Source organism: Amia ocellicauda, chromosome 3, assembly GCF_036373705.1.
Source record: "Amia ocellicauda isolate fAmiCal2 chromosome 3, fAmiCal2.hap1, whole genome shotgun sequence".
In the NCBI taxonomy this organism is placed as follows: Eukaryota; Metazoa; Chordata; class Actinopteri; order Amiiformes; family Amiidae; genus Amia; species Amia ocellicauda.
The window spans coordinates 38,340,431-38,363,466 of NC_089852.1; the positions used below are offsets into that span (position 1 = coordinate 38,340,431).

Below are 23,036 nucleotides of genomic sequence, written 5' to 3' on the forward strand. Positions count from 1 at the left end.
CTGCATTAGTACGGTAATAACATTATTCTTGTCAAAGCCAAATTACGATCAAAATGAAATGGACTGCCCCTTGAGGTGCGGACAAGAGTTTTGTGTCAAAACTCTCTCATTATCCACTAAAAGCTTTGGCGTAGGAGCTGGGATGTGTGTAAATGGCTCTGTCAATCATTCAACTGTACAGAGCCACCCTTCCCTTGGGTGAACAGAGAGGAAGATGTTCAAGGACAGAACTGCTCCTCTCAAGAGCTGTTATTAAAGGGTCAATGCGGCACATTAGATAACATGTAAAGCTACAGCTAAATCAGCATGTGATCACATATCTAATGTGCCTTTTAATTTAGTTTTTCTGTCATTTGTTTTTTCTACATTTTCTGTCTATCCTACAGTTATACTTGAGAGAATAAACATTTACTTCCTGTGTAGCTGCCAATAACTTCCTCCCAAGACCCCCACAAATAGACACTGTAGACTGTGCTCAGTGTGAGGTCTGGACAGGTCCCGGTACTTGTATCTATGCAATGGTGTATCTGTGAATGCCGTGTCAAGCCTGTATCTGCGTCAATGCTTACAATGTTCACAACAGTACTGGATACTTTACTGGGTTAAATTATGAGATTCAGATGCTACCAGAATGTATTTAATTTAATTTTAATATAAATAGGGATGCCAACACATTTGTGTTTTTCTCCCATCTGTGTCCTAGGCTGGTGACAAATGTAATGCTTCATCCAAGTGCAAAATACCTTGCATATAGAAGGCTCGAATTTGATACAAGAGGGAACATGCGCAGTTGTGGTTAAGCTAAGCGGAATGGATTTTAATTGGCAGTGGGGTTAAGTTATAACCATCTCATTAACCACTGAAAATTAATATTTACAGAGAATGGAATTCTTGAACTATTGCCGTTTTAACCATACATCCTTTAACAACTGCTCTTACCTGAAGGGAAATCTTTGGAAATTTAGTAATGTCAAATACGTCCATAGAGTACAACTGTAATCTAGTTAAGAACACTAGGAAGATTCTAATTCACAACAATTCTACAAGTAGAAGATATTGTAAATAGATGACAGCCCAATCGGCAGCAGCCAAAGGAGACACAAACATCTGAGAACCCTGTCTGTATCTGCTGTGGGTGTCTGCTAAAAAATAATCTTGTACAGCTTTTCCGTGAGCTTTGCTAGTGCAGAAGGGGGACATATATTCCCAGGTAAGAGAGAGGCTCTGTAAAAACTGGAGCACTCTACTATGTTTATTTTCATGTGACATGTGAAATTGATTTCAAAACGAGGGGCATGAAGGCAATTATAAGGTTACAATATCAAACATCCCTCCACACAATGGGGATTGATTTTGCATCTCGCAAGCAAATGCTAAGCACCTGTCCAACTCTTTCGGAGGATCTACAGCCCAAGGAGTTCTTAAGCAGCACACAGGCATTTTATAACCACTGCTGCGGCCTTCTTTGATCACAAAAAGGCTCAAAACCTCTTTTGTGTGCGAGAATGTTTAACTGGGCTCAACCACAACCGCACCATATAAAATGCAAGTTCATTCCAACATTGTTAAGACGTTATGTTTCTCCCTACTGTCGGCATTCACTGCACCATTAACCTCACTGCTCTTCCTTTGCTTTGTGCATGCTTAGTCACACGAAACCAAACCATAGTGTGTTTACTAACTGGATACTAATGATGAAGACAAATACTTTGGCATCTGCAAACAGTCAACGTCCTGCATAACAATGGTACTAAACCCACAAGCAAGTATACTTGGGGTATACTGTCACAATACATTATCGTATTTATTGATTATGCTGCACAATTGCCTAAATGCAAGAATAGGTACAATGGGGTTTACTGGCTGCAAAGGAAATAAAGCAAGTTATGTTAATTATTCCACATTCTTTTCACATTCTCTTACATAAGTGTGAAAATATAAGCCAAGACAAAAGTTTAATAAACATCAAACAGCAGTTTAAGATAGACACTATAATATATTCAGTTTATTACATACCACTACATCCTGGCAGAACATAATTACATCAAACACAAAATCAAATGTATGGGACTTTGTAACTGTCAAAGATAAAAACAGAGCTTTCACACAAGACAAGTAACCTACAAAATTAACCATTTGAGCGAAAGGTTTCCCCCCCCCCCCCCACTCCACAGTTTCAAAACAAACAAAATACCAATTCAGTTTAAGGTATACTAGTCATGTTAGTCATGAAAGCTTACAGATGTTGAAAACTTGAGGGCACGGTCTGCAGGGCAAGATGATCTTTCCTTGCATGGCACAAAGCCAAATGATCCCGCCCCATCATAAGCATTTGTTGGACATCAAAGCATTTAAGTGGTTCTACACTGACCTCTTCAAGTTTTGACAGCTTTCAGGTTGGTACAAGAAACTGAATTTGTCAGTAGGGTGCCCGCTTGCCATTCTTGGAAAAGCTAATGTAGGGAATGGATATGCAATCTGAAAAATACATCAAGAGTTCATGATTATAATGGACATCACAAAACAAAAAAAACAAAAACAAAAGCATGTAGATTTCAAAGTTCATCAGACCTACTACAGTAGCGCTATACATTATGAATATGATATTGAAAGTGCATTCCCTAAGGCTTTAAAATCTTTTTCAACTGTCATGCCACCTTACGGACTCACGTTGTACATTTCTAATGCACACCCTGGGATTAGAGCGCACAATGGATCGGGATCCCTTAGGAGCTCCTCCCCTTTCCTTTCATGAACAAATCTGGTCTCCCATCAGAGACCTGTGAATGGCACTTGGTTACAGTTCACTTCCACAGCAGCCCGATGTTCGCCACTGTCTCCCGAGGGAATCCTAACAGCAGTGGGTCAACACCAACAAATTTCACATTTCTGTGGGCCTGGTGTTGTGGCTTTTTTTTTTTTTTTTTTTTTTTTTTTTTTTAATAACAAAATGTCATTTTAAAATAAAAAGCTGAGAATATCAATCTTTGGGGCATTTTTGAACATTAACAGTTGTGAGTCAAAATAGATTTTAAAACCTTATCCATTTATTATACATGGAAGAGCCCTTGAGCCATACAAACCAAAAATACAATACAAATCCAGATTGGAATTTCTACTCCTTGTACTTGAAAGCTACATTTTATTGCTTTAATCTGCATGGCTCTAGGGTTTTTCTGTATGGATATGAGAGACCCTGAACACCACAATGTTCCTGAAATATACTCACCCCCTAGTTTGTAAACCTCTCTTTTTTCAGTTTCTAGCACCTTCCAGAACACAAACAGCATTTCAAACTGCTCTCAACACTATGATAACATGGCTTTAATATTTAAAGAAATCCCAAAACACAAACTTGAAAATCATGTGGAATCTAAAATGGTAATGAAAAGAGCAAAATCACAGTGACTGAGGAACTGCAGCTGAAGCAAACATCATAAGACATTGTTAAATTTAGTTTGTAGACTTAAACTACAAACAAAAACAAACAAAAAAAATCTATAAACATCACACATCTTAACCTGCATTCAATTTTTGAATGTTACTTAACACAAAAATGCTGGGAAAAAAAGGTTTAATAGACAAAGACAGAGAGACAAACTAAAACATCCAGATTAAAAAAAACATTTTTAATCGTTTGCCGAGTTATTCACCATCAAGACAATATTGCAGAAATGGTTGAACCTGTGCAGATATTATACCTCACTGAGCCATTTGTCCTGCATCCAGTCCTATTTGCTTTAAGAGATGCAAGAGAAGTCAAGAGAAGATAAGAGAAGTCAGTATACAGAGGGACTAAACCACTTATAGGTCAAATATACTCCAAGACAACTCAACTTGCTCGGATTGGAAAAGTAGCAATACTACATTCCAAGAAAATAATTAGGAAGTACTGTTAAGAGACATGACTGCATCATGTTTAATGATTTGATACTGTATACAACTACATTTACTTGCTTTATGCTACTCTGTGCATAAAAAAACATTGGATATTTAATGACAATTTATTTTTGAAGACTTGCATCATTTTGGTAAAGCATTTCAATGCCTGAACTCTAATATTCAAAGAAAGAATCTGCAGTCAAAATTATTTGCTGTTTTTTTTTTGTTTTTGTTTTTTAAATGATTCAATTTCTGTCAGTCTGTAATACATCTAGCACATATTATGCCTGAAACATCAGTTTAGTCAAGTATTTCACTTCCGGACTGTGTGCTGGTCAGACTGGTCAAACTCCATTCAATCACAGAGCCTCTTACTATACTTAAAATACATTAAATGCCTGCTTTCTTTGCTACTCTGCGAATCATTTTGTTCCTTCACTGAATCTCAGCAAAGCTCCTGTAGTTGAGCACCATGAATCTTTCAAGTTGAATGCCTCTCTCTACATGCTGCAATGAAAAAGTCACACAACATGTTGAGAACAAACCCTAACAAAATCAGCAATAAAATACCATGGTACAAATAAAATAGTCACATGGCTGTGCTTTTCTTTAAAGCCAAAAAAGCTAAGCCATTCTACAAAATGTCTCAGAATAACAAAACTACCGGAAAACAATTATTAGAAAAAGGTATTTCTCAATTTGTCCACAACGTCTTTTCTGGATACGAGTAAAGTTTCAGATTAAATATGCATTTCTCCTGCATCAATGGCTTAAACTAACAAGGGGAAGCGGCAGCTCGATTCCTTCATCTCTGATACCAAGTTGGCATAGAACACCCACATCACGCTAGATCAAGGAGATTCCACAGAGTAAACACGTCTTCATCTTGTCTCCTAAGTCCTGTGTGGTTAAAAAGATTAAGAGGAAAAGTAGAAAGCAAACACTATGTTCCCAAAAAAGGAGTAACTCCAACTATCAACCTAATTCCGTTCAGGACTGCGCGCACATCGATACTGCAGCTGTACAGGGCATCACTATTCCCCAGCTCTGGCCTGTGACACTTCTGCTATACTGCCTTTTCACTTCATGAAGTCACTGCACACAACTCTGTCACAGGGGTGAAGGACTGCACTGCAATGTGAAAGCGATTTTGAGAATCTAGCCAGATGGACAAAGACATGTAAATTTACTGTAATTTTCCATGCAAAGCTCAAGGGCAGGGAACACTAAGAGTTACTTAATTAAAGGCTGAGGAAGGTCATTCTATCTTTTATTATGGGACACGTTGGTACCCACGAAACACGGATTTTGAATTAAAGAAAGGTTACAGAAAAACCTGGAATGGTCAACTGCTCTGCATTTGCACCTGTATTTGTCACATCCTACCCTCAGAACTTTAAATATGCTTTGCTTTTTAATTCAAAATCAGTTTCTTGCCATAACAAGTCAGATTTTTCATTTTGAAATGTTGTGCCCTGCTTATAGACATGGAGAGGCAAAGGTACAGATTTAATTCAGGCATAGCAGAAGAAATTTGATTTCTGAACTACTTGCACAAGCACCTAGATCCTGATGTGAAGGTACATGAGAGAGAGCACATTATTCTGTCTACAGTCTTTACAACGCAATGAAGACGCTGAAGCAAACCTTTTAAGTTTATAAGCTTTAAGAAGGGGGACAGAAGCTCACTTTCAAGTTGTCCTGAACTTCCCGTTTCTTTGCTAGTTTGGCTGGAAGATTAACGTCTAACGTTTTAATAAGAAACAGCTTCCCCAACCACTTCATAGCCAACATATATCTAGCATGACTATTGCTTTTTCTTGGTATCCCTGCAACTCTGTGCCGCATAACAGATCAGAGCTGCAGTGCCCTTGAGCTGCGTTCTGCAGGAGCAGGAGAGGAGTTATGCAACACTCTCCTTATTTTTATAAAACAGTTCTGAAAGGTGCCGTCTGTACGCCTGGGTACTGGCTGGAACAAACACACTCCTCCTGCTCAGCACACACTGGTACCAACATGCACAGTTTCCAAAAGATCCAAGTGGACTGAAAGGAGCTGGGAAAATGCCACACTTGCTGATGCCAGTGAAGTTTCAAAAGAACTGGTGTGAAATGCAACTATGCCTTGATTTATGGACAACATTTAACGTAAAATTGTTTAGATGCTACATCTTAACCTTATTTAACCGGATTATTATTTTTTTCCCCCTCAGTAGAATATGAAAAATCTCTTAATTCCTGCAACTGCACATTCACAGCCGTGCCAGTGAGAAGTGACATTCCAGATGTGCATTTTGCGATTGCCGTGTTACGGATCCCAGCTCAGAGAGCTGCCAAATGGATTCCTCTCTGTCCAAAGAGCAAACAGGCAACGGCAGGAAAACGCAGCTCATGGATGACAGCAATCCTCAGAAGCTCTTAACCTTTAAAAGCGGGGGTTGTAACGCACCTTCGGCATGCGGCGTTATAAATTAGCACTTTTTATTGTCGGACGTCGCTAGGGGTGACGATAGTGTAGGGGCCTGGTAATGATGCGCAGGCAGGGAAGGGAGGGAGGGCGGTAAATCACTGGGCGCACCACTCCACTGCCAAACAACAACGGTGGAGCTGCCTGGCAGCACGCCTCCAATTACTGCAGAATAAAAACACTCAGAGCATCCGCACAGGCTCAACCTGACAGATAAAGGCATGAATCACCGAGCTGCACCGCAGGTAATACTAGGCCTGTCTGTAATTGAAAGAGCACTTTTACACCTTTTGAAACAGAGTGGTGGTATAAAGATAAAGAGATACACAACAGGAATTCTTCTACCGGTCTGAAATCCACACATATGCGAGTGTCTGTACACACGTCTCTGTTGGTATCTAGGTCTGTTGTGTAAATGAGTGTAGTCACAGACAAAACTGAAAAATTGTATCTACAAACTGGCACAGCTTACTTGCACTAATTACTGCACAAGCACTCATTCAGAAGGCAGGAATCGGCTACATACCTCAGACAAGAATGAAAGCAGATAGAGCCCTTCCAAGTTTCATTATTGATACGAATAAATTGCCTAAGCATGCAATAGATGCCAAAGGGGGGTTACGTTATCAATGCAGGAGACTTTAATCTCTTGAAGACAGAGGGCAAGTGGAGCTAGAATCAATTTTTGTCACAATGAAACAAGCTAGGTGACATCTGCTCACTCTTCCAACTCGTACACATTCATCAACACAGCTGTAAAAACCCTGGGCAGCAGTCTGTCAGAGGCCTGGAAAACTGACTGAAGACCTCCAGAATTGCAGAGAGCTGAGTTCAGGGCAGTAGTACACAGGGTGAGGCCCACCTTGCTACATTAAGAAAAATAAGATATTGGGCACTACCACAAATTATCAAGACAAGCAAAACTAATTTCATTGTACTTCAATGCAGGTTTCTGTAAATAACCAAAAATGTATCCTTGTGTAGCCATAGTATCCAATTTAAAAACAAATCCGCAGAACATCCCACAATACTCTCCTCCACGTTTGTACTTTGTGGAAAAACACTGGAAATACGATACAAATCAACTCATTCAGTTGACTGGCTTTACGGGATCTGATTAGGAATGACTGCCAATTAAGTCTCTACGGATAAAATTCCAAACCAAAGAAAGCAGCGTGCCGATAACTCTGAATCATTCCGAATCCAGCCAAAGCCAAAATGAGGGGGGGCGGGGGGGAATTCTATGGAAAGAGCTTACTCTTATAATATTTCAATTCCAAGAATTAGAGGAAATGTGGAATACAATAAGCCACTGCCTCACAGAGGATTTCCAAATCCTGTTGCCTTGCAATAAATGGGATTCTGTACAGGTCTGCCGAACAGGGACCGCCCATCAACTCACAGCATGTGACTTAGGGACTTCACTCTGATTCACGCTGGGAGTCAAGGCGCAGAACATCAGCACAATACCGGTTCAAATACAGGCAGCAACACAGGAGGTCTCCACGAGGGCCTCTGCACACGATCCAAAATTAATTTTTAGCAGACGGTACCAAAAAAAAAAAATCCTTGACCTCTTTGCAAGGCTCTTTCTGGAAACACTTTGGAGATAATTATCCTCTTGTGTTGTTACTGAGCTCTGCCACTCAGAGTTAAATTAAGCTACACACGGAACAAAAGGTTACACTTGAGACAGTAGTGATGCGTGTTCTTTATCAGTGGTTATACACATACACAGCATAATCTCTTGCTCCAGTAATACCATATTCCAGGCCTAAAGCCGTTGTACTCACTCACTGGAAATGCAGTGCACCTGGTTTCCTATACAAACATCAGCTATATATATACATACACACATGCACAGATCTCTCATGTGCAAGCACACATTGTTGCTGTAGATATGACTAATTTAAAGCATTATACTGCTGTGAAGACCAAAGAGATTGTGAGGTAACATCAAGATCCCTCGGGCCTTCTGTTCTAGTGTAAAAAATAAATAAATCACCAAGTTTTAAGCATGGGGGGGCTTTAGGGGTTGACTGAATATTAAAACACAGCTACATACAATATTAACAATGTAAAAACATCTTTCACTATCTCACACTCCGAAGAGATGCCTGACATTTCCATTGATTCTCAATGCAGCACCAGTAATCAAATGAAGGACTGCGGTGTCTATGTGAAGGAAACTCAAAAAGGGATGCTGAACAAGACAACAAATCGCTGCTATCTCAGCTCTGAATTAAAAGACAGATTACAGCCTCGGCTTCAACATGCTACCCTCTGATCAAACAAAAGGCTTCCGTCAGGCGCAGCCTTTCCTGTCCATCATCTTTCTGCCGAAATCTTAAAGAAAATTTACTGGCCGGCTGTGCAATTTATCACACATCAATTTAATTAAGTGTGTGCTGCATGAACATTCAAAAACAGCTCTCGCTCACTCTCATTCATTCACTCTCTCTCCTTCCAACAAGGGGGTTGTCAGTCTCCCTGCCCACATGGAATTTAACTAACCGTATAATGCAATACAAGACAGAGAGAGTTCTCATTAAAATAAAGAGAACATAATTGGTTTAACCATTGAAGCGCAAATGGTAGGCAAATAGACGCAGTACCTATTTGCAGATCAATTCAAGCCATTTTTATTGCGAGCCTTGACAGTTACACTGTATCATCAGAGAAGGGGAGGGCAGGAGCCAAATGTGTAAAGAAAACTAATAAAGGAGGAAGACGCAGACTGGAGGCTGAAACATCATACAAACCAGAGACAAAGGAGGGCTTTTTGTTCGTTTGTTTTTGTGTTGTTTTTATAAGCAATTCCTTATTTATTCATAAGCTCATTGATTTGAACAGATTCCTCCATGCAACACAAAGCACCAGAGCCGCCCCCCACCCCCCCCTTCCACAGACATTGTATTAACCGCATTTTACCGTCATCTTATCCACTGCAATGCATTGATTTAATTTAAGCGAGTGAAAACATATATATAGCTGCATAAGCAGTTTCCGAGTGCTGGCTTTTCTCTCTGGCTGCAGAAGAGATGTACGGAGGCCCAGCGACTAACTGAACCCCAGTGCATCAATCGCACATAAGGATGTATTGGCTCCGCAGCTCTACCGGCATTTTATAGAGCTGATTCCTCAAGCTGAGCTCTGCAGGAATCCTTTTCACTCCGGTTACAAAACAGAGCTGATGATACTGGGCAACGCAGCATTAAACTGAAAGGGGGGTTGGGGGGCTGATGTAATGAGCGCCTAGCAGGCAAGGTCTGGGCTCCATTCAGAGATGCCAGACTTAAACCTCTCTCGAATCAACTGGGCTTGGGAAATGCCATTTGAGCATTTCTGACACCAAAAACAATAAACAATGGGCTCTCTGCGAAACCCCCAGCCCATGGTGGGTAGCAGAGATAAGTGAAGTGTGTTGCGATCCCTGCACATGGTCTGCAAACAGTCAAGTCAGGGCAACAAGATTGGCATGGCCTGGCACTGCCTTGTCATGATATCCCCCAGTGTCCAGAACTGGCACCTCATTTTCCAGGGTGGGCAGACACACAAGGCGGACCAGGTGAGCTGTATTCACACACTCATCTGCGCGTTTTTGCTCAAAGTTTTCAATCTCAGGTTTACACTTTTACTAATCAGATATGATTGATAATGCATCTGTACATGTATATTTGTAAGAATTGTGCATGCAAGATGATAATGATGTACGGTCTATAATAAATGACAGAATTGGAAAAATATAATAAAAATCCTCCTCAACAGCAGAGTAAAAAATGACATTAATAACAAATTCCACTGTTCCTTTGCCTATTGATACAATTAGACCACATTTACAAGCATCCGTTAGTATTCTCCAGCCATTCTTGGCATTTCGCGCATAAAGGTCTTTGGCACTAGGAGGACGGGCTTAAATTATTCACAGCAAGTTAAAAGCCACTGGAAAAACCATCAAGGTATTTCGACAAGAGGCCGTGCAAGACATGCACTGCTGGAGTCTGAATCAAAGAGTGCATTAGGCCGCCTTGCTGAGTCTCTGCTGACACAGCACCACACCGCAGCCTGTCTGCACAGAGGGGAATGAGAATCCTCTTGTTCCTTCAGGGGGTCCTGGCAGTGGTCTTCTGATTTAGCCTTTTTATCGAAGATCACAGCATAAAGGGCAAACTACTTTGTTTGCAGTTGAATTCTGGAAAGCTGGAGGGAAAGTCATGGGGGAATAAACTTTTTTTTTTTTTTTTTCTGGTTTATGGAGTGATATAAATAATGGCCTTTGCTCCCTTTATTCTCCTCAGTCACTCAAATGTTTTCTTCTTTATGACAGCCAGCCTATTTGAATGATGGGGCTAGATTTCTTACCTTGCAGAGAACTAAATAATAGGATAAGGAAATTATTTTACTTCTACCATATATGAAAATTTTCACTATGTTCTGAATAAGTAGGTTAATCTTTTTGAAACATGCATTGAATAAGTCTTAAATCACCAGCTGACACCTCTATTTTATTTATTTCATTGGATATTAAAATAAACACAGGTCTAGGCTGTTATTTTAATGGTCGCTGCTAAATATTGCCAGACAAATGACACCTTGAATAAAATCGAATTACTCAAGTTCTAATTGAATGCACAGTAATTACCAAGCTGCACTTCCATCAATCACACCTGTTTTTGGAAACGGCCCTGCACTGAATGAGAATACCCACTTTCCAGAAAAGGGAAAATGTTAAGAATATCAGGAAATCAAAAGGAAGTCTTTCCATCAGCTGGGTACAAGACCAACGGGAATCACTGGTCCAAAAGGCACCAGGCAGTTCTAGTTCAAAATGTAGTGTTCAAACACACGGCCGAATGGACACCCCTGCGACTCGATGACTTAGCATCTGAAGAAAGGTTTTAACAACAACGTTTCAGATTCCCATCTTTGAACAGACACTTGGGCTCAAGACAGAACCATGTCAGCAAGAACATTATCAGCTATCAACAGTTCAACTAAGTAACTGCCTGGGGAATATATTTATTCACATGAGCATTGTCAAACAAAGACAGGCAGCCCGACTTCCAAACGCACCCAATACACCCACAGCATTCGTTTCTAAAACTATTCTACAGCTCTGAAGTCATGCAGTGATGAGGTTTTTGTAACATTTTTTTTTTTTTTTTGCAACTGCAACAGAAGATGAACACTCCCAATCGTCTCCTTTTATCCTTTTAATTTTGGCCTAGCTTTGATTTAAGCCCTTTTTAGAAAATACCCTAATTCCCTCAACTCCTCTGTTCTGTGCGAGTTTCAAGGTTTTTATTCGTTTATTTTGGGAAAAAGTGTGGGCTGTGTACAAGAAGACACAGTGATTTCAATAGCAGTGGTGGTTAGATGGAGGTTGTAAGAGCTGGGCCGTAAGTGATCCCTGTGGACTACAAGTTTGGAAACTACTCCTCAATGCAAGTTTAAGGGCACAGCCTCCTGGCAAAGGCCCACTGGAGAGAAACTACAGCGCACAGGAATTCGCCTGCAGCGGTTCCTTTGAACGGCCCAGGCAGTGCTAGCAGAGAAGAGCCATGGACTCAGCTCAGCTAAGAGAAGCAGTAGTAAGATCAGCATCAGCAGCACGGGGGGGTGGGGGTGGGGGACAGGAACATCAAAAGAATAAGTAAACTGAGGATTTTTATAACATGCTTAAATAATTAAATAAAATGAGTGAAAGGCTTTTAGGGAAGGCCTGTCTGAAAGGACTTTTGATCATTTAAAACAAAACAACAAAAAAGCAAGACGTTTTCAAATAAAGATTGGGTGTACACAATCTACTGTTACAAATCCTGCAGAGACCAACCTGAAACAAAACAAAAATGTTCAAATAAATGCTAAAGACATTTGCAGCATCAGGGGTAGAGCCTTTATGATTTGATACTATGCATATGAGGGTAGAGAAATGAAAAGCCTCGAGCAAGTATGACAGTTCGAGAGAAGCCAGCTACTTACAGGAGCATATCGAGGCTGAACACGAAGCTCATTCAAGAAGTGAGGAAAAAATGAAAGTGCTTTAAGCATCAGAACTAACAATGACAAAAGACTTCAAATAATATTGCCTACTTCAATGCAAAATCTCTTATTTCTAATTAAACATCTGTAATAATAAAATAAGTCAATCAGTTTCCCTTGCTACAAGCAGGAATTAAACAAACACACACACACACACATACACACATAGTGGAATTTGCTTTTCAAGTGCATTTTAACAGTTACTGTAAATAAAAATGAATAGAGAATCACAGAATACAGCTGTGAACAATAATTTAAGCCAGTATGTCAGAATCCACAGGAGGTCATAATTACAATTCTGGTGATGTGAAAAAGCTGTCAGGGTTCAGCCATGTAATTCTCAAACAATAACTTGCTGAAATATATTTGAACTCTCAGACCTGTGAAAGTATAATTGTTGGGTTTGTAAACATAAGTAAAAGGCTGAACAAGCAATGGAAATGAAATCTACTCAAACAAATACATTTTCATTTACATGATTAGATGGAAAGATTAATGATATGTAACATACATAAGTACTGTTATAGGGAACGAAAAGGGAAATATTTCCCTGCTCTACATATACTGTGATTGTTTTAAACATTTGATGAGTGCTTTTTACGTTGAAAAACCCTATTCTAATTAAATGTCTGGCATTTATACAGCCATTACATCTGTTTTGTAAAGACCATTATCTCCTGAACAATTGAGTAAAACCAACATTTCAGTCAACAGCTTAAATCCCCATCCCGCATTCAGCAGAAAGCTCTTACATTCCTGAGAAAATGAAGTAGGCCTTCTCCAGGGTGCACCATTCTTTTTCATTCTTCTCAGTTCTTCCTTTCTTAAAAAAAGGAATATACCATGCGTTCTTGAAGCACTCCTATCCCATCACCCATCCCCCCGTTTTCCTCTTCCAGATCACAGTGCAGGCTTCACGCTGCCCTTTGACACAATCAGTCCTCGCTTTGGCCTGTCATCACTGGAACTTACTACCAGTTGATACGATTCCCAGTCCTACACTTTCTCTGCTCCACCACTGATGTCACTAGAAATTAATTTAAAACCCCTTTTTTTAAAGCAGCTACGGTGCAATACACAGTTAAAATATTCAGACGGACAATTCCTTTGTGTCTATTTAGCTCCCCCTGATGCAGTTTGTTGCTTTGTATCTCAGTTAACAATTTATTGTTTCCCCCCAGAGAATTCACAGCTTCAGGGAAATATTCCACCCCTATTGATCCGATTCTGCTATTCCACTGGTCTTGAACTGCAAGCCAACTAGACAAACTCATATTGCTTAGATTACCTACAGCAAGCAGGGTCAAAACTGACATCCCAGGAGCCTCTGCGTTGCACACTTAACATATGGCAACTATACCCTGAGGGTCCAAGCCAGAGGGATGGTGCAAGTTACAGGTCATGCAGCCGAGGACAATAATGCATAATTGTGTAAATACATAAACAACTTAAAATCCCTCAAGATCTGCAAGAATGTGATGAACACCATTCTCTCTTTCTTTTTTCTTTTAATTGCATATTTAATTGCTCTTTGGGGTGGGGGTTGTGCTATAATAGATCATTTTTCCATTTGCTGAACACATACTTATTATTACTGTTTTACAATCACTACAATGACTTCCAAAGCCTTTTCTTCTGTCAAAAGAATCAATCTCTCATTGGTCTTGGAGAGTTACAGTCATTGCAACCAGTTTTGACTTCCTGCATCATGTTTAGTGTCAGAAGAAAGTAAATCTTAATTGCTCAGATGATTCCCAGTAAACCAGCTTTCCAACTTCTCTAGCCTACTCTATAAAATGGGAGATCTGCAGTAGTAGAAGGCATCTACTCTCAAAGGAGTTTAAAATAAGAAATTTTGCACAAATCATGCTGCAATTCGTCCTCACTTTCCTTGCAACTGGACCACAACATTTTACCTTTAAAAAAATTCTGCAACAAGCACTATACCTCTAAAGGAGCTTGTTTCTAGTTTCCAATGCGGTGCATCACCAGCTAACAAATACAATTGATTCTTAAAGTTACCATAATCCAGAGCAGAGCAGCAACAGCATTCATTCCCTTGCCAGCTCAAAAAAAAAGATTCATTCTGAAACGCACAGATGAGCACCTGAAGTTAATAACGATTCCCTAAAAACAATCTCCGAGAATCACAACACTAGTGTTTGAACCAGTATGGAATCGCATTTATGCCCGTTTTGATATCACAGCATAATACTGCATCCGTCATAGACATTCACCGATCTCCTATGCTGCAAAATCCTGGTCAAACACCGCCTGCTGCAAAGAAATGATATGAATAAAAATAACATTGAGTTTATTGATACAAATCTGTGCTTATCGCTGGAGAAATAAAGTGAAGGCTCCAACTCTGAAGCAGAAATGTGATTAAACTGTAAGCAGAGCCCGTTTCAGAACTAGTGTGAAAAACACTTTCTCATCAATAATGAAACACAATGACAAGCTCCAAGGCAATCAAATCAGCCAAGTCTCCCACAATGCCCCTCTCCCTCTCTTTCAAAAGTCAAACAGACTAACTGAAATGTAACATTCACATATTATACTATTATTTATTTACTGCTTCTTATCCTGCTAGGGGCTAAGCCAAATTCACACCTATGGAAGTCTCTGCTTTAAAATAACTTTAAAAGTTTAGCCACATTTAATTTAATTAACAAATTCACATTCAAAATAACAGAAGCCTTTCAGGGTTTTTAAATACTATCAAGGAAGGCCAAACAGAATAACAGGCCATTCATTCTATCCCGTGTGTTAATCAGGGAGTAAGAAAGAAAGCTAACAAACACAATTCCAGGAGTGTGTATTAAACAGGAAATTGTAGCCATTTACTTTAGCCCTGTTTGGAATTCAAATAATAATTGTACCTTTTCGTTCTACGTTTCTTAGAGAGAAAAACAAGAGTTTGTGTGATAATCTTAGGGGATATAACTTGACATCCCATGGTTCTCAATTCAGTAATATAGAAGTTTAATGTTAACTGTGTGCATAATAGAAAATATAATGATAAAGATCAAATTCACCTCACAGACATTGGGAAAAGGAGATTTTGTATTGTTAAACTGAAATGTCAGTGCTAATTTTCCTTCATCGCCCTCTGATGAAAGTACCACTGCAACAGTCTCGTCTGTGTCAAATCAGCACAGGTCACTTGTTTTTATTAGGATGCATTCACATTCTGCTACCTGAGCAGCAAGTGCCCCTGACAGCTCCCAGCAGCATGGTCAAGGGCCAGCACACTATCACACAAAGCACACTTAAATAGCCATCGTTACCCTTCCAAAACATTTTTTAAGGAAATCTGTATTTTTATAATGAGTGACTGAAAGCAAACTTAGAGAAAAATATTTTATGAAACTACTTTACAAACGACCATCTGCACAACAAGAATATGAAATATAATTGCATGTTTAAACATTATCAGTCATACAGAGGGGGTTCACGACTTGAAAGAGAGATTGCTTAAGTAAGTTCTCTACACAATTGCAAAGCTAAAGCATTTACGGTTAAGTAAAATGTGCAGCCTTGACAGAGTTCATTCCCGTGCTCTTAATGTCTGCATTTTGAGAGACTATGCTGTAAAGCCTTGTTTGACTCCTACACATCTCTGAATGTGGACATACTAAGAGACTGTAAATGACAACTTTTTTCAGTTGACAAATCTCATGTTCTGAAATATTTCCAATGGAATTCTGTGGCATTAAAAATGCACTGGAGCTTGAAAATGCATACATAGACACAATCATACATAACCTGTAGTATAAACAGAGTACTGGGCTATCATGAGAGGGGGGGGTAACCATTTGTTTTCATTCAGTCAAATCCTGAACTTTCAGGTTAAAATAATTGAAATGTGTTCAGAATTAATGATCCATTTCGTATTTTTTATGTATGGTTTCTAAAACACATACTATGATGAATAATATTTCTCCTTTAAGGTGTTACGATTTACCTTTTATAATCCCCAAGATTAATTTAGCACCCTCTTGTGTTTTACTGAAGATAGAGCCATCACTGTCAGCTGACAATAGCAGTACAATATGATTCATGTGAAAACAAACTAACATTCACCTAAGCTTTCCTGTGTTCATTAAGAACAATTTCATAAAAACCTACATTCATAGGTTTAAACTTTACAACATGAAAACATCCTGATCAGGGGTAAGATCAAAACAAAATAAATAGTGTTATTTATACACTCACCTAAAGGATTATTAGGAACACCTGTTCAATTTCTCATTAATGCAATTATCTAACCAACCAATCACATGGCAGTTGCTTCAATGCATTTAGGGGTGTGGTCCTGGTCAAGACAATCTCCTGAACTCCAGACTGAATGTCTGAATGGGAAAGAAAGGTGATTTAAGCAATTTTGAGCGTGGCATGGTTGTTGGTGCCAGACGGGCCGGTCTGAGTATTTCACAATCTGCTCAGTTACTGGGATTTTCACGCACAACCATTTCTAGGGTTTACAAAGAATGGTGTGAAAAGGGAAAAACATCCAGTATGCGGCAGTCCTGTGGGCGAAAATGCCTTGTTGATGCTAGAGGTCAGAGGAGAATGGGCCGACTGATTCAAGCTGATAGAAGAGCAACTTTGACTGAAATAACCACTCGTTACAACCGAGGTATGCAGCAAAGCATTTGTGAAGCCACAACACGTACAACCTTGAGGCGGATGGGCTACAACAGCAGAAGACCCCACCGGGTACCACTCATCTCCACTACAAATAGGAAAAAGAGGCTACAATTTGCACAAGCTCACCAAAATTGGACAGTTGAAGACTGGAAAAATGTTGCCTGGTCTGATGAGTCTCGATTTCTGTTGAGACATTCAGATGGTAGAGTCAGAATTTGGCGTAAACAGAATGAGAACATGGATCCATCATGCCTTGTTACCACTGTGCAGGCTGGTGGTGGTGGTGTAATGGTGTGGGGGATGTTTTCTTGGCACACTTTAGGCCCCTTAGTGCCAATTGGGCATCGTTTAAATGCCACGGCCTACCTGAGCATTGTTTCTGACCATGTCCATCCCTTTATGACCACCATGTACCCATCCTCTGATGGCTACTTCCAGCAGGATAATGCACCATGTCACAAAGGTCGAATCATTTCAAATTGGTTTCTTGAACATGACAATGAGTTCACTGTACTAAACTGGCCCCCACAGTCACCAGATCTCAACCCAATAGAGCATCTTTGGGATGTGGTGGAACGGGAGCTTCGTGCCCTGGATGTGCATCCCACAAATCTCCATCAACTGCAAGATGCTATCCTATCAATATGGGCCAACATTTCTAAAGAATGCTTTCAGCACCTTGTTGAATCAATGCCACGTAGAATTAAGGCAGTTCTGAAGGCGAAAGGGGGTCAAACACAGTATTAGTATGGTGTTCCTAATAATCCTTTAGGTGAGTGTATATTCTAAATTATCATTGCAACACCATGCAAATCTTTTGGCACTTCTATTAAGCACTACATTTTGTTCAGAAGAACAGCGTTGGCCATAGCTGTAGCTGCACAGACTGTGTGACTGAGCCGTGTCGGAGACAGATTCTTCCCACAGCAGAACACAAAATAAAATGGGAAAACAGGCACATATTTTGTACTTTGAAGGGGTCTTAACAGACTTGATTAAGCAACAGAGCTGCTATATATTCAATAAATACTGTTGAAAAACAATATTCTTTGACACAGGTTATAACGTTGACAAAGAATGATCAGGGGACTGCTTTAGATTGTTTTTTGTATTACTGTCATTTGAAATACACATATCCTTGTCACCAATAAGGATGTTGGGGTTTTATTGTTTTTTTTTTTTTACTTGAGGTCAGTTGTTTTATTACTTAAGAGCAGTCTGTTCTTTTATCAGCAGAAGCACAGCTGACAAGTTTATAGACCTACACACAGCAATAGGGGATGTATTTCAGCTCAGGTCTGTAAAATGGAAGTAGTTGCTCTGATTCCCAGTATGTGGGTGAAAAGGAGGACCGAGTGACGGTGCTTTAAAAACACAAAGGAAAGAAAATCAGCTGCACCATATATAGGGCTCTGTTCAGTAACAACAAAGCATCCTGTTCTGGCCTGTCAGAACAAGCCTGCCTGCTCAAACCAGCTTTATAATAAATGTCAGTTTCCTCTGATGTATGCATTTGAAATATTATGATTTATGAGTTGACATGCAAACTCATAAGTGTATGTGTTATAATCATCTGATCTGGAGTTTTCTTTGTTGTTGTTAAAAACAATTCAAATGAATATTTAAAACGGTATTGGTCACATATCTTCATTGCTTTAACTGCAATGCATAAAACAAAGAAATGTGACCTTGAAATAAAGTCTAAACAGAAGTTTCATGCAATCATCCAAAACAGCACACAAAGAGGTGTTATATCACAGTTGTGTGTGCTGTGTATTGTGAGAGTCTAAAAATAATACGACACACGAAAACGCCTGTAACAAACGCAGTGCTGTGTCGGAGGACATGCAAGCGTCTTTTGTTTGGGCAGATTTATAAGTGTTATTCAGCTGGAGCAGACATGATGATCCACAATGGTACAAAATGACAGGAGAAAGGGACACGTGGTTGCACGCTTGGACGGGTTAATTCATTGTTGCCTTCTGCAATGTCTCTTTCGGAAACTGTCTTTATTGCGATTTAAAGACAAAAAGTTGCAAATGTACCAGAAATAATCAATTACTTTGTAGACCACGAATGCAATCATACATTGTAATAATTTTGTTTTAAAAACGGGTTGGCATTACAGTATTGACAAACTGCATGCATCAAATCATGTGGCATTGATGCTACAAACAACATATTCGTAATTATTGAAAATGATACACATATGCTGTATTTTTCCTGGCTTTAACGGGCTCGTCGTTTGATTTGATCTGTTTTTACCGACATTGTAACGATAAGATTAATGTTGCTTTACGCGGAGCCAAAATTACACGATTTCGTAAGGTGCCTTATTCTACACAATATTAATATTATCATGATTAATAATACAAATAATAAAGTAATCTATTCCTGAAGTTTACTATTCGTATAGAGATGGATATAGGGTCAAAACCATCAAGTGCAGAAGGTCCAGCCTAGTGTTGCCCCACACGTCCGTGAGCGTCCTCCAACCCAGCCGCGCAGTCCGGCCACAAAACGGCACGAAAACCCGTCCGATGCCCGCCGGGCACCGCGGCCCTGCTCTGTTGGGCTGTTTCACTGACGGCTTCCCAAAATGACAAGCCACTCCGCCCTCCTGGCGCTTATGCACCACATTTTGAAATAAACGCAGCACTCGGAAATTGACTGGGTTTTAAAATGGTCACACACACAGGCTCCAGACACCATTTTGAGAAGCACCCTCCTATACTGGAATCTGCGTGGAAAAAACAAAAGTGTCCAGAAAGACGTGGGACAGACCATCGCGCCGCAGCGGCCTCGCACTCACCGGGCATCCCTGCGCCGGGGGCGCACCGCCGGGGTTATGGGATGGAGGAGGGCACACAGCCACGGTTTATTCATGGCTGTTTTGTTTGTTGTTGTTGTTGTTTTTTGCTATATTTTTTTTCGATTTTTACACACACACACACATATATATATATATATAAATACATACATACATATACACAGAGGGGGAGGGAAATCATATATATATATATATATATATATATACATACACACATACATATATGTATGTATATGATTCTCCTCCCCCCTGACCCCTCGATGCATGATCCATTTGTAATATTTTCCAGCTTGCATGATTGCATTCCGGGTTTGGAGGAAAAAAAATGCATTAGCAGGAAACATGCACAGCACGAACACACCGCGATCCAGTCTTACCAGTGTAATCCAGCCGGATGTGTGGACTTTATTCCCAGTTCCCTCTGTCTCTAGATGTGGAGTGCACTGGGCTGAGTGTCTTTTTCTCTGTAGGCTGAGCGGCGGTTTCTCTCTCTCTCTCTCTCGCTTTGCTCCAGCGCTTTCGGGCTTGTAGGCAGAGCTGGTAGCGCAGACACGGAGTGGGGGATGGGGATGTCGAGTGGCGGGGGGGGGTTGGTTAGCTCGCAAGCAAACACGGGAGGAGGGCCGTTTCCCTGTGACGTCAAACTACACCGACAAACAGGGCCTGGACCCTCCGAGCGACCCCCTCCGTCCTGCCTGTCTCCCAGTCACGGCGCACACTAGTGACGTACACAGTGCGTGGAAATTGGGAAACTGGCCAATTGTTTTCTTTATCTTATTTTTCCCAATTTCATTGAAATGTTAATCTTCTTAGTTGTTATTATTATTATTACTACTACTAATAATAATAATAATAATAATAATAATAATAATAATAATAATGCACTGCACGTTTTATATATTTTAAGGTACTACCTAGCCTACTAGGAATATTTTAATAATAAGTTACATCAGTTGAGTAGTGCTGGTATATTTCTGCTTTGTTCTTTTTTATCACTTGTATACGAATTCTCCAGGATTTGAGGGAAACCATTCTTTAGGGATTCCTGCAAGGATCCTGAAGCATCTTCTCTGCAGGCTATAACTTCAGTCATATTCATTAGCATTAACAAAACAAGTAGCCTGTTTTCATTTATTTACTGTTTCTTAAATCCACCTGGCATGCTAGGGTATATAAAAGAGTGCCGTCTCTCATTTGGAAGCATATCCATCACACTCTAAATAATCTAAATTTATCCTTGTACCTCAGAAAGCAAATATTACAACATCAGCATCTTATTTCTTTCCCAGTGAATATCAACCTATTTCAGTGGAATAGATGGCAATAATATAGGACCGGACTTGTTTTTGTGTTTTTTCTAACTGTATTTCAGTACAGAGCAGATCTCCCAGACCACCTCCCCACACACACTGGGGTTAGATAGCTGCTTGGGAACTGAGGCCACGGCTGTTGTAAGGTTCTCCTTTAGGGTCGAGCTGCAGAACAGTTGAGGTTTTGGTTCAGTGGGTCCAGCAGGAAAGAAAGACAGAGATAGATGATTCTCCACCAGCATCACCTGGTTCTATATCACCTCAGGGAGCATTGCGAGGACAACCCATCCCAGCAGCAGCCTGGGAGATAGAGGAGCTCTTTAGTCTCTGGCCTGTATGACCTTTTCAGACCTGCCCCATCAGACAGCTAGGCAGTAGGGGGAAGCATCACGCTTCCCCCGACATTTTACAGAAGATTGCATTGCACCAGCTCACAGCGAGTCCACAGAGAGAGCATGGGAGTCACACTGCGGTATTTTAGGGGTAGAGTAATGTGTTATCACTCCTATAGGGGTAATACCAGAAGCTGGCTGGCCTTTTTTCCCTGGAGGGAAACACAGACCCAGCACTGCAGTGTGTTTTCATGCATGTCCTTGGTTAGACCTATAGAAGTTCACAGTGTAATGATTGACAAGCGAGGGTCCTATGGGTGTTTTCCTTGGGTTTTGTCGGAGCAGTGATAGGAGGTTGGCTAGTGAGTGGGTGGAATGAAGGAATGGTTTGTTATTGGTGCTGAAAGATCTAGCTAGCTGAGGTGTATACTGATACACTTCCAGTGGGGCCTGAATATAAAATAAAATGAAAAAAATAAGATCAGTTATACAAGCAATATTCTCCTTGGTTACACTGTATACATCACAGCTACAACCTGGCACTAAGAATGAAAGATAAATTGATATTTTACCTTCAGGAAACAGCATACACACCTGACTGACAATATGTACACAGTTTTATACGCATCTATATATAGAAAATTATAGTCTCATAAAGCAAGGTTTTATGCTTACGTTTGTATTAATCTTGCTTCATATTTCGTATGAGTCCTGATAGCAGATGGTTATATTTTATAATAACTGTGTATCATTAGAAAACAGTGTAGAAAAACAGCTAATTGAAATGTACAGTATATAAATAAATAAATAAATAAATACATTGTTTGTATGACTGAAAGGTGAAGCCAGTCAAGTCTAAACATTATGTTACATGCATGGCTTAACAGAATGACATGAATTTGCTAGTTTGTGTTATCTGTTCAATACAAGTCCTAAATCAGAGAAAACCCTCTCCCCCTGTAGGCATATATTTGTTTCTCTTTTAAAATTCAATTATAGGATCAAGAATTGCTGCAAAACATGCATAATGGTGATAATAGCACCTTCTATGCAAGCTAATCCAGGGTGGTCTCTGTAGAGCTTGCTTATTCCCATTATGTCTCTGTCACTACAGAGCTCTAGCAGCGTCTGAGCGTCGGACAGCGTCCTCTAGTGGCTGGTATGTGTATTGTATGAAGAAAACATTTAGTCAGTTTTGTGCTTCCTAACCTTGTGATCTAGTTGCCATGGCCTGTTGTCTGACTGCAGATAAACAATAATGGCACCATGACACTGTAATATGTTTGATTTTTCAAAAGAATATGCACACAGTATATAGAATTTCTAACTGTAGGATTCACCAAATCACGCATTTTATGTCAGGTGGCACTCAAAATGTGTCATCTAGAGAGAAAGTCATAATTTCAGTGTTGACTTCTGGAAGGAACACTAGTTTGCATTCAGAGTAACACAACCCATACTACAAATGAAAGGCACAGAAGCATTTTTTTGTTAAATGCTAAACAATAGATAAAGTTAATA

The 23,036-nt window shown here is 40.0% G+C and overlaps 1 protein-coding gene across 6 annotated transcripts in view; it reads right to left on the reverse strand.

The window, feature by feature from the left end:
• Positions 1 to 20,463, reverse strand: part of fam168a (family with sequence similarity 168 member A) — a 63,167-nt gene extending 42,704 nt beyond the window's left edge. For 2 of the 6 annotated variants that reach the window (XM_066699343.1, XM_066699346.1), the window contains exons 1-2: positions 20,251 to 20,453; positions 2,372 to 2,478 (exon numbers count right to left, since the gene is read on the reverse strand). In XM_066699343.1, coding sequence (XP_066555440.1) covers positions 2,372 to 2,442 — 71 coding nt within the window. In that variant the 5' untranslated portion in view covers positions 2,443 to 2,478; positions 20,251 to 20,453. Of the gene's footprint in view, positions 1 to 2,371; positions 2,479 to 20,250 lie in introns of all 6 variants that reach the window. The other 4 variants (XM_066699341.1, XM_066699345.1, XM_066699342.1 and 1 more) reach the window with 4 other exon arrangements.
• Positions 20,464 to 23,036: the final 2,573 nt, after the last annotated feature.